Below are 16,687 nucleotides of genomic sequence, written 5' to 3' on the forward strand. Positions count from 1 at the left end.
TTAATACCTGGGCTGAAAACGTAATCTTCCTTTCAGACATAATGAAGTCAGAGGCTTGCGGGACCAAGTGCAAATAGAAGCACTTCTTCCAACTTCTAATGTACTTTTGCATCTATTGTGCACAAAAATCATAAATATTTTATTGCCCTTATATTTTATGTTCTGTTTTCTACATCACGTCCCACCTTCAATATAAACCCTAAAGTTAGGGATCTCCAAACCATGCTGCTGTGTGCTAGTAAAACAACAGTGTCTGGTAAGAGCTCTCTGGTGAGATGCGCGTGCACGCACTTTCAAATCGCACATTTACAAATCATCCTCCCGAAGTCGATAATATAAGCCTAATTACGCGGGTATTAAACGTGCTATTTGTAATGATATGCAAGCACTGATATAAAGTAGTAAGTGCCACAAAAAAGGTTTACTCTTCGGTCAGTCGCTGTACCAACCCACTCAGGCAATTGTCATTAATGTTTAGCTTCTCACAAATGACACGGACATCTTTAGTTTCCGTCTCTGTACCACCGAACCACCGAAAGTCTAGTTTGTACGAGTGGCATCCAAGTACTGTTCGATTGGGCATGCCAAGACACTCATACACGTAAATACAAAAGCAATTGGCACTGGAAAACTCTCGGGTGCTGCCATCAGCCAAACAGTCTTTCCTCACTAAAAACTTGTTTATATTCACTAAGTTATTTCCGGCAGGAAATCTTCCTGAGCTGCACCTTCCTACCTACCACCACTCTGGTTCAGATTGCAATCAGACGTCAGCAAGCCAACCGGTCATTACCGGGTTATCTGTGAAAACCTCGAAAAGCACTAGATTCGCACTGGCATTAAACATTGCTTTAACCCATGAATCTCTGCCAAGCCTAAAATGCTTTTCTGAATGTAAAACAGGATGGGAGCCAGAATCCGTCAATGCCTGTATTGTTGTTCTCTACCAGGTACACGCACGTGCCATCCTTTGGGTTTTTGCTTTGTTTATGCTTAGACTATGAGTAGCACTATAAAACAAGCATTGGCGTAGCCAAAAGGTCTCGCCTTTGGGACCTTATAAGTGTCTAGCTTTCAACAGTTGATGTTGCACCAAGGATATTGTGCTGCATAATTAAATACTTATAAAGTCCCAAAGGCGAAACCTATTGGCTATGCCAATGCTTGTTGAACTTTAACTGCTAACAAGGAAGCAATGGTTGAGAATTAAATGAAATGTATTTATTTTCAGAAGGTGCTAGGATACAAAATGCTATGCCTAACTACGACTTGACCTTGTCAACTTATTACATGTGCTTGAATGAAATATTAGCTTATGGAATAGTCAGTGAATGACTACCAACCCTGGATCGTCTGCTACAGGTGTAAGCAAGGGTAAAAAGCCGATCTTTTGGGTTAGGCGTTCTGTCAAAGTGCAAGCATGCTTCTGGGCCTGGTTACAGCTCTTCCATGTAGTGATTCAATCTGCGCTATTAAACAAACCGCATCCCACCTGTACTGACAGGATACCACCAGGTCTCTGCCGGAGCTGTGGCAGCTACTTCGCTGCCGATATGATACAGCCAATAATTCTGCCTGCGTTTGAACTGACAAAACATTGTTGTTTTTTTTAATCTACATCTACCAATAGGCATATTAAAGGGTCTTCTGGCCTTTTAATGTGGGACAGAACCTTCTTTCAATACATTGCTCTTTGATGTTTTCTAGTTTCTCCAAGAAAGCAGAGAGCACACAGGGGACATACTAGCAATCCTGCCGGGTGTAATGGACCATCCGTGGCATATCTGTTGAGCGCATCTTGTCGTCATCTTGACATTCCACTATTGAAATGAGTCTTGTATAATCACAAGTCTACATGTTGGATGTCTCTGAGGTGAGCGCAGGAGGCCTGGAAGAAGACATAGCTACAGTCCATGGCATCTGTATGGGCACATCATACTTCAAAGGCTCCAAACAGTCTGTACAGGCACAAGGATGTGAACTTTCAGCCCAAAGTGCATTGCTGTAGCACAGTTCAGATGGATAGTGGGCTGGTGTAAGTTTTTGCACAACTGGTACCTGAAGAAGTGAACAAACTACTCACAGTCAGGCTGATTCAAACGCTGAATCTGCCAAGAGAATGGAGCTTTAGTACGGCTAGTAAAATGAAGTTAGTCTAAAAGAAAACAAGTAAACTTGACTGGAAAAAAACTTGAATCAAACAAAAACGAATCATTACCCGATTCATCTTTTGTACTAATATATCAATTTTGAGTCGCACAGGTCAACGTTGAAGGAGCCAACTAAAATAGGGGGATATGTGGACACTAATGAGTATGACAACTAGAGATGGGCCCTCTTCAACCCCACCTAATCGTGCCCATCTGCAGCGACTGATTGAATCTTGCTTTAGAAAAAAAAAAGCCTACAGAAGAGCTAAAAGGAAGAGGAAAAGGAAATCTGTGAGAGTCAACTGAGCTAGAAGGCAAAGCCGATAAAAAATAAAAAAATAGAAAAGAAATTCATTTATGGAAAAAGAGCTTTGAATATGAAGAACACAGTCAGGTGAGATTGGTTTAGCAATTACCAATAATAGGAGCAAAAACAGTGTTGATTAGTTGACAAAGGGTAGGAAGGAACAATCTGGGCGGTGTAATGTTGGCCTTCGCTCCCACCTACAATTCAATCTGTAGATACAGTTGATCTTAGACAAAGCTGTCAGTGGATTATAAGGGTGTCCTTTGTCCCCTTTGACCCTTGCTTGTTGCCTGCCTGCCTGCCTGGAAAGTGCAGTAGCCTATCCAGACAAATTCAGGACCAAGAAAAATCACATTTTGCAGTACATTGACACTACAGGCAGTAATGGTGCCTAGAAACAACCTGATGCAGCATGTGGACATGTCAACGTAAAGGAGTTAGACATAAACCTCACTTAGCAATGGGTTCATCTAAACCTAAACTGGGGGAGATGCTGGAATTCGTCTACCGGGGTATAACCCTATCTGCAGAAGGCACATGAGTTAACAAACTAAAACTGAGCAGGGAGCTTGTGTGTGACTTGGGGAAATCAGGATATGTAACTGTTGAAGTGGTGCCCTCTTGATTGAATTCCATAATGAGCGCATTTGATCTAAAAAAGTGATCGTATTATGTCTACAGAACATTTTACTGAGTTCTGAGGAGCAAACCTGCTAGTGTGTAACGAGGAGGAAGATGAGGAAAAACAGAGGTGAAACATACTCGGGCGGTGCCAAGAGTTCTTCCATTGCCCTATATACCAAGGTTGGTGCGCTATTCGAAAGTATCGGGCAGAAGCCTATTATATTACTGTTTCACAAAGCAGAACCGCGGTCCACCAAAAAAAACTTGAATGGATGGTGCAAATATGTAATGAACCAGTTTATCGAGAAGAAAAATACACTTTTGGAACCCGTACAGCAGTTAATGGACAAATATATGGTGGTGGTGTAAGACAAATGGGGCTGGAGAGATGAAGCCTTAATAAAAAGAATATGTAATGTACACGTTCACACAACAACTTAAGAGCAATAGGGAAAGAAGTGAGTATCACGATGAGGTGGAATTTCAAACGCATCTTAATTTGTCAGCTACAGTTAGATACCAAATGCTAGATGTGTGCCAAGGTTAGGTTCAGCTGTTTGGGATTCAACGAGTTTAGCAGAAAGCGAAAGAGAACCTAATCAATGATTGTAGCTTACGATTCAAAATGTAACAACATAGTTTAAAACTGTATTTGTTCTAAATGTAGGCATCCTGAAGAAAATGTGATTAGCCTGTGGATTATTATAAAATACAAGCTTGCAATTAGGCACGTTGCTTGATAATTGTAACTCAGTTTTCCCATTTTAGATAAACATATGGGCGTAGATATAGCACAGCAATATTCATATATCGTTTTATATTTTGTAAAAATGAAGGGCCGGCACCCTATGTTAGATTTTTCTAGGTGTGTCAATCATTCCAAATATTCCAGACATACTGTGTAGAACACCCTTTTTTATCTCAAAGTTTGTGTACTAAAATCACGTTTGAACTGTCTGAAGTTTGTGATTCATAAGATTCTAAATCTAACTTACAATGTTCAACTGTTTTGGGTTGAGCATTATCATACAGTTGTTAATATATTCAGAGTCCATCTCTCTCCCGGTCTATAAAGGTACATTTCTGAAGGTCAGGTGAACATGCAGGGATTTCAAATAATGATATATGTGGGGTTTGGGACAATGAGATATTTACCTCCTTAACACTTGGTTCCAATGAACCATGGCTGTTCTCATTACGGTATTTGGATGGCACTCCACCTTCTATGTCTGAGTAATGGAAAGTAGTTGTCCAGACACAAACTGATCTAAGCTAGGTCTACGGTTTTCCATTGTTTGACTTTTGTAGGTTCGAGTTGATGAAGAATGGAAGCCAAGTAGTGCGGAGCTCAGCTATCTCTCTTTTACAGCTGTACTTGTAAAATAATAAAACTCCTAAAGTCAGTTAATGGGGTCGTGGCTTGACGTGGGCGGGTATAGCAGCATCAGGCTAGGGCTCCCTCATTGCTGAAGCGCCTACAGCCGGAAACGTCATGGACTGACGGCGGCCATGCGCTAACAAAGGTGAACAGATCAGGCAACACCCCCTGGAGTCGGAATGTGAAGGTCTACGCCGCTTGACAGTATTCGCTCCATGTATTCCTGTGACTGCAGGAGGAGACACGAGGAAAAGCTGCTGAGGTAGTCGTGGTTAGGGGATTGGTTTCATCGGTCCGAGGTGATCTCCACCCAATCCCGCACTCCGCTAACCTTGGCCACTTTATTGCGCATTCCCCCGCTTGGAGGCTTTCCTAAATGCTTTAGACATTCCAGCCCTTTATGCGGAGCAAACCAGGGGTCTAGAGGCTGATATCTCAGAAGGCACTGGGGGAAGATGATTATCCTATTGAATTTTGTAAGATGACTAAACCTCTAACTGTCCCGCTATCGTGTAAGGTTTTTTCGGGAAGCCTTTGAATGTGAAAGACTCTCCACAGACTTTAACAGATTTCTTATTGTCTTAATCCTGAAACCTGATCAGTATTTACTGGACTGGCCCAGCTAGAGGTCGGTATCGCTCATTAATTTGGATGCCAAGATCATGGCCCCTCACTTGCAGACCTGTATTTTCGTCTTGATTCAACCCAACCAGGCAGGGTTTGTTCTGGGTTGATCGTCAACTAATCACCTATTACTCTGGCATGTTAAAGGCTTGGATGAAAAGGTGCTCATCTCCCTCCATGCCAAGAGGCGTTTGACAGTGCAGTAGGAGTACCTTCTCATACCATAGTCCGGATGGGGTTCAACTAAAGATTTTTGACATGGGATCGGGGAATGTATAGCGATCCCTCATATCGGATGGGTCACATGCTCACTGTGTCACTGGAACCAAGCTGTACTCAGCTAATGAGCCCATAACTAGGGCTAAACTGGTCCTTAGTTGCTAGTGTTCCAGTTCAGGGAGGACCTGGCTTGACAGTTCAGACTGGACTGTTCCCATGAGGAGAAGGGTCAAGACTGATTTGCATATGGCTGGGTCCAAACTGAGGTGGCATGGTGAGCAAAAGAACGATGGGCTGGAGTGCTACCCCGAATGAATGCAGAGTTGCTCGACATACGGCAAGCATTCATTCCATCAACTCTTGTATGTTACGGTCACATTAGTCCTTCTCATCTGGGATATTTATCCAGGGAGACTACTACTATAAATCCATGTCTGAGCAGGATTAACCCCCTGGCTGCGGCTGGAATTCTGCGCCTGTGCGGCACATTCTGATCCCGGCCGTTGTCATGACGGCTCCCGGCCGTCATCAGCACACGCCCATCGTAACTCATGACGGCCGGGAGCCGTCATCAGCACCGAAAGGATTAAACAACCAGACTTTGTCAAATGGGACTGAGTATCATCGCAGTCTACAATATCGTTCACCTCAAGCCTTCGGTTACTAGACACAAAAAGATGCACCACTTCATTGCGTAGCTGTGTAAAAATAAGCATCGTTGGGAACAGATATTAAATGACGATTCTTGTTAGACTGAGGTTAACATACATTTCATGGCTTCGTGTTTACGTTCTGTTACAACAAATGCCTACACCCTACATGGACTGTTAGGGGAGCAGTCCTCTGCTTACCTTTACAATTATTGAATACGAGCCTCTCAGAAAGACCCTCTAGAAATCTTGTGTCCCCCCATATTTACAAACCTGGGAACTGGGGAAGCCTCCACTGGAAATATTATGACTCATGCCCTGGATTTACGTGCCTCCCACTACATCAACAGTAAAACAAGAAATGCAGTAGTAAATTACCTTTTTGGCAGTGTATCCACCTCCTACAGCAGATCCCAGGACAATATATCGTAGTTTGAGAAGCCGAGATGCCAATCGAGTGACCCAGAAGTGTCTCTGAAGCTGGTGCCCATGCTTCACTGTAAGGAGTTTGGTTCTTCGGAAAGGGGCGCGAGAAAATGAGGAATACTGATGTGCAGAGGGCCTCAACACAAGCTTCTGAACCTTTAAACCTGGACGGTAGTAGTGGACGCTTCGGGAAACCAAATGCAGCTTTTGAAGCGGTAGTTTTACTTTTTTTCCACAAGCAACACTTACTAGGCTCCGGCACACAGCACTGAAAAGAAAACAAACATGTGTCAAGAAGCTAAGAATTAAACCCAAGGATGGGGCATGTTGCACAAGGTATTCAGTGCAGTTAGCAGTCTAGCAGCAAGAGAAAATGTCAGCTTAATTATATCAAACTTAGAGAAGAGAATTTTCTACTTAGCTACTTGCATTTCACAATGCACACTAGTGAGAAAGTTCCAGGCCAGGGACAGCAGGTGCAACATCTTTTCCTTGTTTCTTAGTTCTCCAGATGTTCCCCGACATTTTGTTTTTCTGAAGGGTTTGTGGGAGGGAGCCGAAGTGCAGTTCTAGTGCTTCTCAGGCATGTCCTTGGTGTGAGAACCAGACTACCTCATTATAGTCTATATATAGAAAAGCTCCCTCTGATACCACCAGCATGAGCTCTGGGTTGTGGCAGCTGATTGGTTGTAGGTTTTGGGATGAAGAGTTGCAACTGGGTTTCTTCGCCATGTACAATGAAGTTCAGAGCTCTGGTGAGCGGGAGCCCCCTAAAGGACTCCTCTCTGAGGACCGAAAGGGAGACAGCCTGGTCTGAATTCTAAAGATAGTCAGGACAATTTGAGAGAAGGCCTCAGTCCAACTCTCTGGCTACAGAAATGTACACTGGAGCTGCTCAGTGGCCATTGTTGCTGTGGCAAGTCAGCGGGTGAAGCCAGCGTGCTGCACACATTCTCCAGACTGGGGCTTAGCCTGAAGGCTCAGTAGAAGCTCTGCTGCTGGACTTAGCATCTGAGGGAACCCAGAGCCAACCACAGTGCTGCATCCACTCTCCAGGCTAGGAGTGATCCTGAAGGCTCTGCTGCTGGCCTTGGCATCTGAGGAAGTCCCGAGCCAGCCCGTGTGTCCCAGTCTAGCACCGAGCCTGAAGGTTCTGCTAGTCTTGGCCTCTGAGGAAGTCCCGAGCCAGCCCGTGTGTCCCAGGCTACCACCGAGCCTGAAGCCTCGTCTGGTCTTGGTGTATGAGGAAGTCCAGAACCACCCAGAGTAAAAAGGAGATACCGTTGGGAGCCTGACGTTCGCCCTCACCTTAAGATCAGAGGTGCCTCACTGACTACTATGACATACCGGCACGATGGGTACACTGCCTGCCAAGCAGTCCTCTCTCATTGACGTATTTTTATCCATTTTCATTTTGCACTGTTTTTGATCCGCCTCAGCATATGTGTGGTTAGGCAGGGGGCTGGCTACAGATACTATCATCTGTTCTGAGCCCAGTGTGTTTGTGCTCCAGGGCTTGTAGCCCTGTCACTCTCTGAAGAACCAGAGGGCAGCATAACTCTCCAGTGTCCACAAGTATATTTGCTTTCCTTTCACGTAATCAGGACATTGTGATTCCACTGTGTGTGATTTGCACAGTTCAGATATTTGTAACCTTAAAAATCGTAGCGACACAGAGAACGCCCTTTTAGTCAGAAAACTGCAACCTTCCATTTTGCCTCAGTGTTCATTAAATGTCCATGAGCATTAGCAGTTTGCAAACCCCTGTGTTTTCGTGTCTGTTCTGCATTACATTGGTTTTGTGTCGTTTTGCTCAGTGTGTTTTGAGCTTCTAGAACATAAGAGATTTACAATCAATACATAGAATCACAAACATTATATAACATATTTAACCAGGGGTCCTGGCTATGAGGTCTATCTGCATGGACTCATAGGCAGTGCTGCATCCACCCCACAAAGTGGGGTCTTGGCAGTGTTGGGTGCTATTGGGAGATGCCGTATATACTTGGGCTGTCACATTGTATAATCAAAAAGAAGGATTTCCAAGGTTTTCTTGAATTGAGGTGACAGATTAATTTCCTATTAAACTGGGAATGTATTCAAAATCTTCAGCCCCAAGAACTTCTATGGATTAAATCGCTCACCTTAGAACGTTTAGACTTGGTGATAACCAATACATTTCTGGTGGCTTAAAAAAGTCTTAACTCGGGCTTGTATTTCACTAAATTCTGAGCAAGGCATGAAGATGCAGGCCCTGATTAAAAGAGGCCCCATAAACTGTAAACCGTGTTTGGGGAGTCAATCGCTGAGGAATACTTCAAATACATATTCTTGCAAGCTTGTCTAGATGGACTCAGCAAAGAAGAAATGTGCAGAGCTTCACTTGCTGGTTCTATTCTCATGGCTATATCCCACCTCAACAATGGAAAGCCTTCGAAAGGTGTCAGACACCAGGGAAGTGGTGAAGCATCAAGGCCTCAAAGCATTTCAAAAGGGTCACAAAGAATTAGTTTGTCATCTAAAAAGGCTCAATGCTCAAAGGAACATGACAAGTGATCCATATTTCTCTCCAAAAGCGAGTAATGGAGCATGCACACAAAGATTTGCTATACTCCATTAATTCAACCTGAAAGCAGTGTGCACTGTGCATACAAGTATCTCTAACAAATTTACCACCTTTACTGACATCTCATTGTATTTTTTCTAGTTATTTTCACTTTTTACCATGATTCATAGTTGTATAGTTCGTTCACATTCATGAATATACATTGTATTCATTATGATATATACAAACGATCCTCTGACATACAGTGTGTATCACACACAAAGCGTTACACCTCAATACACCAAGGTATCTAGATCAGAAAATTGTGATTTCCGTGGGTATCATATCTTCCAGGAGCGCCAGAGATCTACTACTGAAACCACCGATGTTCCAGAGAAAAAGAATATGACAGAGCATTCTCTGGAGCGGCACCAAGTATCTGGAACTCGCTACCTTCAAGTATCAGAAGATTACCAAATGCCGCAAGATTCCAGAAATAAACCAAGATATTTCTAATGAGCAAATTCCTCCTGTAACCTTTTGTGTTACATCTCGCAGCCTCGCCTATAAACTCTGCGCTTAATCCATGCACAAACATTTCGTATAAAGGTCCCATCCCTCCCGATATTTTTAGGGGTTTATAGTCAATGACGTCAACTAACTAATTTGCAATATGGGATCCGCTAGACTTGCATTCTATGAATGTGCTCAATCTTCGTCGCTGAATGAAGTTAATGTTATGGTTTCTGAATCGGTAAATGCTTTTGTGCGAAATGTACAATAGACACTGAGTATATATGGTTGTAATGTGAAGCACTCTTATACCCCACGGGGTCAAGTTTGCGCTATATATAACAATAAAAATAAAGATTATGACAGACGTATGTTTGACAGCACTTGTTGCAGTGTAGCACCATTGGCAAACAGTATTATCAGGAGGGAGTAAGCAAAGGAGAACACCTCACACCTATATTTTGGCTTGCACACAAAGGCCACTGTGGAACTGCTGTAACCAAAATACTGTTTTGTCTGACAGTCTGGCTCCCTGTTCTTGTCGAGCTATGCGAGACGATGCTAAGTACCGGCCAGATATGCCAGAGCTTAGGAAAAGGAGCTTTGCTACAACCAGACCAGATGTCCCATTTATCCTCCAACATCTGCAGCGAGGTGACCATCAATTTTTTGGAATCTCATCAGTATAGAACACTTGCTTGTCGTTATAGAAAAGCGTTCTGATTTTCCTGAAATCACGACAATTGCCAACACATCAGCAGAAGATGTAAAATCTCCTATTACCAAGATATTTTTCAACTTTGGAATACCAGACATTTAACAATCGGCCAATGGTGCCCCTTTCTGTTTCAAAGACTTTAAAAACGTTGCTGATCACCATGGTTTTAAATATCGTAATATTATTCCTTTATGGTCACAAATGATTGACATTGTGTAGCTTTTGATGGGAACTATAAAAAGAAGCTCTTCAGATTGTCAAGACCACAAACTTGCCTGTTTCTGAGGACCTGTGTTAAACTCTCCACGAGTATTGGAACATGCCTACAGCATTGCATGTGCATCTCTGGCTGAAATTACGTTTGGCAGGATACTCCAAAGATACCAAACAATTTAGATGAAGAAAGCTATCCACTACATGAAAGTTTGTGCCATTCAAAAAGCTGAAGGAGAAATATCCAATGAAGAGAAGGGTTCGGCCATTCATGCTACTTGCAAAATCTAAAGCCACTCCTTGAGGATAATCCCAGTTTTGACCCATAACCCTACCTAATTTAAGATATCAAAGGTCATGGGATGAATGCATGAACAGAGAAAAAAGCTATAATCTCTAATTCTTATTATTTTGCACACTAAAATAAGACCTCAAGGATATGTCATGAACGAGACATCGGATAGTGATATGGATCTTCAGTAAGACTATTGAAATATCATGGTATTGTGGAAGATTTTATTGAGAGATCTGCTAGCTCTCCCTTCATACAGCTCAAGACACCACTGGCCTTGCTGTTTTATCTCCTTATCTGTATTCTTTCCCTCCCATTTTAAATGGCTGTTGTAGAAACATTTGAGCCTCCAGAGAAACTCCTCAATGTCATGGATAAGCCTCATGTTAATATTTAAGTTGTGAGGGGATGTGATGTCTTATTATACCTTCGAGGCACCTGCCCGCAAATAGCAGAGGATACACAGGTAGGAAGAGAAAAGTAGGCCGATGGAAGGTGAACGCAAAAGAAGAAACAACCATTACCTCCCAACACTACACATTAAAGACTAGCCAAATTTATAGCTCTTTTTTTATGTATGGTTCTCATAGAGAGCCCGTAACGTTTATTTCAGTTTCTGAGTTTCATAACCGACTCCTAAGAAACAGCAACTGTTGATAACAAAACTGGTTACCCACTGTTGTGATGTTATCAACACTTACCAGGTCAGGTGACAGGGCTCTCTGAGAGCCTGTTGGTGCAGCCACTGCTTGTCTGGTTTGGCTGAAAGCACAAAGCGCAGCTGCAGGAGAAGAAAGGAAGGGAGGGAAGGAAGGTGGTGGGGTTTGGTCAAGGATGGCAGGTAAGCATTTTTAGGTCTCGCCTGAGCCTGCGCATGCGCTGTCTGGCGAGACATTTAGTGAGTGGGCTTTAAAAAGCCTACCACAGCTTTTTGTCTGGCCTAGAGCGTGCGGTTACGTGCACAGTAAGGCGCATTTCTCGCATTGTTCGTGGGCACCCTTACAGCACACAATCAGGCGCCATCTGGATTTCCTCTCACTTGCTCTCCCATGCGCGCACTTCAACGCTCCTCCCCCACCACAGAGCGAGTCTCAAGGCTGCGCGTCTTGTTTCTGCTTGCTTTAAACTCGTTCTGGATCAGCAACTGGGAGGCTTGTGGCTGACCGGCCTCTCCTCGCCCCTTTCCTTCTGTTCGAGTTTTTACTTGTCGCCCAATAAATCATTATACATTCACTGTATACCAGTCACTTGACTATAGCAGCACGTGTTCTCTAGTTTCATGTTGATCCCGGGTTAGTATCTCCATCCAGACTGCGTATCTTATACTCAGGCCCCCCTCTCCCTAAGCACATTATCCGGACAGAGTACTCGCACCCCGCACGACTGCCAACACCCTGGCGCCCTGCCGCCTCCCCTAGTGCCCACTGGGCGTCGAGGTGCAACTCGTTTTCTAAACAAACTCTCCCAGTTGTTGTGATAAAACACAAGCAAGCCGCCCGCCCTCTTTGTAGAGTAGATCTTTCATCTCCGAGCAGACTCTCCAGATTAATGTAATCTCTTGCTTACTGCAAACATCCAAACCGCCGCCGCCCCATCACAATGCTCCACATTAGCACTAATGTGCCGGCACGCGCAATCCTCCCCTGCCTTGTGTGTCCTCCATTAGCAGGCCTCATCACTCCCTTAGCCCCCCGCACACCGCCACCCTCACCTCACTTCATGCAGCAGCACCACCTCTCCTTCCAGAATTCCCAGGAGGAAGAGGCCCCTCCGGGCACCTGCAGTCAAATGCCTTCCACTCCAAGGCCACATTTCTATCAGAAAATTTACGACTGGGCTGGTCCCCTCCACTGCCCAGTAACTTTCTGCCTTACCTCTCCCTCTCATTACCTCTTACCAGTCCGGTTCACTCACTGGGGGTGGCCTCCTCTAAGGTTCATGGTCCAGACATACTCCCCCACCCTTTGGGAAGGGGAGGGTGCTGACAAAGGGGGCATTTCTTCACTGCTCCTCGGCTATACAGCTGCGTACGTTTCAACCAGCCTTGCCCTCTCTCCTGCCCCTCCTCCCCTCTCCCTTCATTACATTTATTCCGGGAGAATGTGGTTTAAAGCTGAAGACACCCAAAGTGCCAGCAGAGTTACACCGGGAGTAAAGACAGAGGATCGGAACCGGGTTGTCCTCACAATGTACTCTTTACATACTAGATTTCCTTGCTCCGCACCTCCCATCCATAGCCCACACTGGGTGCCCATGGCGCATCGAACGGAGGGGTCTTCTTCTATAAGGACTTACTAGCAGGATAAATAAAGAGAGATATTCGAAGCTTCCCCGCTCCAGTCCAGTTTCAACAACACTCTAATGTTATTCACAGAGACAGATGCTGGCTCTTTCTATAGCAGAAGTACGCCAAGGTACCACTGATTTACCGTCAGCAAGAGGTGCTCAGTTGCTCCTGGAGTCCACAAAGGTGGTCAATGACTAGAGGAGAGAGGCAGCAACAGTCCGGTTCTCACACTGACTGGCACGGGCCTAGACACAGATGTGGGCAGTCCTCGGCTGTCCTTCCGGTGGGTTGGCCGGGCCATTAAGAGTAGGGTGACCAGAGTCTGAAAACAACAAGCATTGGCATAGCCAATAGGTCTCGCCTTTGGGACATTCTAAGTGTTTAGCCATGCAATAGTTTATGTTGTTGCAGCAAGGATATTGTGCTGCATAACTAAATACTTATAAGGTCCCAAAGCGAGATCTATTGGCTGTGCCAATGCTTGTTCTTTGTAGCCTTTGTGACAGGGATACATGACAGAGGCCAGGTTATGAATTGTCCCCTTTGCTCCTCTGCGCAGCAGCTGGAAGCGGGCGGGTGATTTTGGGGGCCACATAGAGCATACAATTATAAATGGGTACAACGTGGATGACAGGCGGCCCCTCGGGGCCCCCGGCTGAAAAACATCCACAAAGCCCCCCCCCCCCCCCACCATCAATAATTCCATGTAATTATATCTGATGAGATCTGCTACTACTAATGTGATGAATAAAAGCCTTTTTCAGAGAGACTCTCGCTGCCTTTATTCAAACACCAGCCCCGCAGCTCCCCAGGGTGAAGGGGCGCCCCTGCCAGGGGGGGCGGATTATAACATCTGTACAAAGGGCCCCGTGGCCCCGGGCTCCTCTTCATCCAGCCTGGGGCCTGTGCTGAGCCCTCAGGAGCCGCTCTAAACACCAAACTACAACTCCCAGGGTGCACCGGGCCGCTCCCTGAGGCCAACCGCCTCTGGCGCGGGGCGGCACCGGGGGGACTTGGCCACAGTGAGGGACACCGCGGGGGGGGGGGGCTGCCGGTGCCCCCGGTGTGCCCCCCCCCCCTAGCATCCACCCCCCGCCGGGCCCCTCAGCCCAGGGAGGCCCCCCCGGGTCCGCAGCCCCCGGGGCCCCCTCCCTCACCCCCCCGCACTCACCAGGCCCCCGAGGGCCCCGCCCGCAGCATGCCTCCCCTGCGCGGCCGGTACAAGGGCGCCGCCGGCTGTCAACGCTGCACTTCCGGGGTCGCGAGCGGGTCCGGCTGGAAACAGGGGCCGGCGCGAGGCTTCCGGGGCCCTGGACAGAGAGGACGGACTCAAACACTGAATAAGGACTAGCGCACCACAGCCCGGCGCGCGGGTCCAACGGCAAACCCTCGACTCCGGAAGCTTCCGGGTACAGAGGGCATAGACAGAGAGGAAGGACTGACAGACATCAGAGCGGCGGCGCGTCGGGCGCGCGGTCCGGCCGGAAACAAGGCCCGTGCGGGAGGGTTCCGGGGGCGTGGCAGAGAGGCCGGGCTGAGAGCATCATTGCACCGCCCTCTGCCACTAAAACTAACTACTTTTCAACCAGACCTAAAAGTACTCGGGGAATGTACAACTATCCCCGCAATATTCCAGGGCTGGAGTTGGAACACTAAGTAAGCCTCATGGAAGGGGAGTGGGAGAGTTGTCAGCCACAGCTGCCCTGGCTGCAGATTGATATGTGACAGTTTCATCATTTCAGTGTAATTATGAGTGACATTTCCACAAATATGAGTGACACTATCTCACAAGCAAACGGAGACAAGGGAAACATAAATATTAGAAATGACACCCACCAAAGCCCCGCTGCTGATGTTTCAGATCGCTTATGTGGGACATTTTCATAGATTCAGTGGATTTCTGACACATTCAGTGACTAAATGTGTGACACTTAAAGTGACACTTTCTTGCAACCAAAATCACTCAATGTAGTCCCTAGAAACAGACACACATCAGAAAACACACTCATTTGTACAACATGAAAGTCACACTCTGCAGCAGGTGTTTTTACAGCAATTTTTTAATTTCTAAATAATTAGCACCCTCCACCTCAACCTCAGCTCCAGGTGCGGCTGAACCACAAGTATCAAAGGGAACTCTGTGACAAAAGCAGCAACCCACTGAGCAAACCACATACAATACAGTTCTGTAATATGCTGGTAGACTTTCTTTATAGCAAGCATTTTAACCCTCTGTGCTACTTTATGGTGAGAGTAAAAACTGCCAGTAGAGAACATTATGACCTCTATCCAGCAGAAACTTTAATCACCCTACTTATCTGTGACTTTCACTTAGCAAGTCTCTTAGTGTTGTGAAAATAAAACCAGATGCTTCGTACTGTCAAGCTAGGATATTAAACACTTTGAACTAATAAATCAGCAAAACAACTACTAGTTGAATTAGACAAAACTCCCGCCTTAGATGGATTCACAGCACAGACAACTGGATTGTGCCATTTCCATGTCGCTATGCTGTGGTGGAGCCCCCTCCCCATTCTCATAACAAACATTTTAAATGGCAGCAGCAATAGTACATTATATTAAAATGTGACTTACTAAGTCTCTTGATACAACAATTCACCGAGAGGAGCTGATGTGGCGCCGTGGAGGTTGCTTGTCTGTCTCTTCATCAGAGTCCGAGAAAGCTGTGCTGCACTGACACAGCCTGTGAGCCTGCTCCCACGGTGAGACTTATCCAGTTAGTGGTGAGTCCAGAGCAGAAGTTGGGCTCTACCTAGACAGGGCACAGCAACAGCACATGGCAAGGTCAAGAGGAGGTGAGCAGAGTTGATCTGTTCTTGAACACCAGCTTCCTCCTTTTCTCGGCCATGCAGAAGGGCACGCAGCAGAACAACAAGTAATTCCTGGGTGCCTTGGGCCCGGCCTGGCAGCCAGGAAATGGAAAATCCTGCTACAGCCTGGGTCCACCGGAACGGGCTCCTCCCCAACCAACAGTGTGTCCACGTGGAACCTAATGCGACCCGAGACACATCTACAGAAAGCAGGTTTGGCTCTAGTTTAAACAGCTACTTTGTAAAGCCTTCTTTAAACTCAATAATTAATTTGGGAATAGGAAGGTAGCCGGTGGCGATGCCTCTACAGAAAGGAGTTAGAGATGAGCGTCTCCTCATTCCCATCTTCCGGGCACGTCACCGATCCTGCTCCTGTCGAGAGAAAGGGCAGGAAGTGTGTGAATCCGCCGCCTTTGTCCCCATAGCATTTCTGTTATGAAAGCAATACGCTGCACTTTCCACAACCTACACGCTGCGCTTTGCAAATCACACAAGCGCACTATAGCACCAACTCTGGACTAAGAGGGCAAAATTCATTTTACCAGAAGAGCAATTATAATCCCATGATAAGGATCTGTGTCAGTCACTCTTTCTGACTATAACCACCCGCTCACTAGTCGCGCCACAGCGTCATGAAGGTGATGTCATTAATCATACAGCGGCACAACGTGTGTGGGTGAATTTCTGTTACTTTGTAGCAGCTTATCGCTGCAGATTTGCCCCAAGCCTGTTGGAAGCAGCGTGCACTGCGCGCTGCCAATCCTGATGGACAAACCAGCTATAGTTTAAAGTCATTAAGGTACATGATTACTTAGCACTACTGACAAGGCGCTATGATGCGTGACTACGCATTTCAGTGCGGTGATGCGGACCACCACACTGAAATGTGTTAGTGTCACGCCTGATGCGT

At 46.0% G+C, this 16,687-nt stretch overlaps 1 protein-coding gene across 4 annotated transcripts in view; it reads right to left on the reverse strand.

Annotated features, from left to right (window-relative positions):
- The window catches only part of OPA1 (OPA1 mitochondrial dynamin like GTPase), a 253,853-nt gene extending 239,584 nt beyond the window's left edge, over nucleotides 1-14,269 (reverse strand). For all 4 annotated transcript variants that reach the window (XM_078666567.1, XM_078666565.1, XM_078666566.1 and 1 more), the window contains exons 1-2: nucleotides 14,118-14,269; nucleotides 6,331-6,646 (exon numbers count right to left, since the gene is read on the reverse strand). In XM_078666567.1, coding sequence (XP_078522693.1) covers nucleotides 6,331-6,646; nucleotides 14,118-14,146 — 345 coding nt within the window. In that variant the 5' untranslated portion in view covers nucleotides 14,147-14,269. The remainder of the gene's footprint in view (nucleotides 1-6,330; nucleotides 6,647-14,117) is intronic.
- Nucleotides 14,270-16,687: the final 2,418 nt, after the last annotated feature.

This window comes from Lissotriton helveticus, chromosome 11 (assembly GCF_964261635.1).
Source record: "Lissotriton helveticus chromosome 11, aLisHel1.1, whole genome shotgun sequence".
NCBI lineage: Eukaryota > Metazoa > Chordata > Amphibia > Caudata > Salamandridae > Lissotriton > Lissotriton helveticus.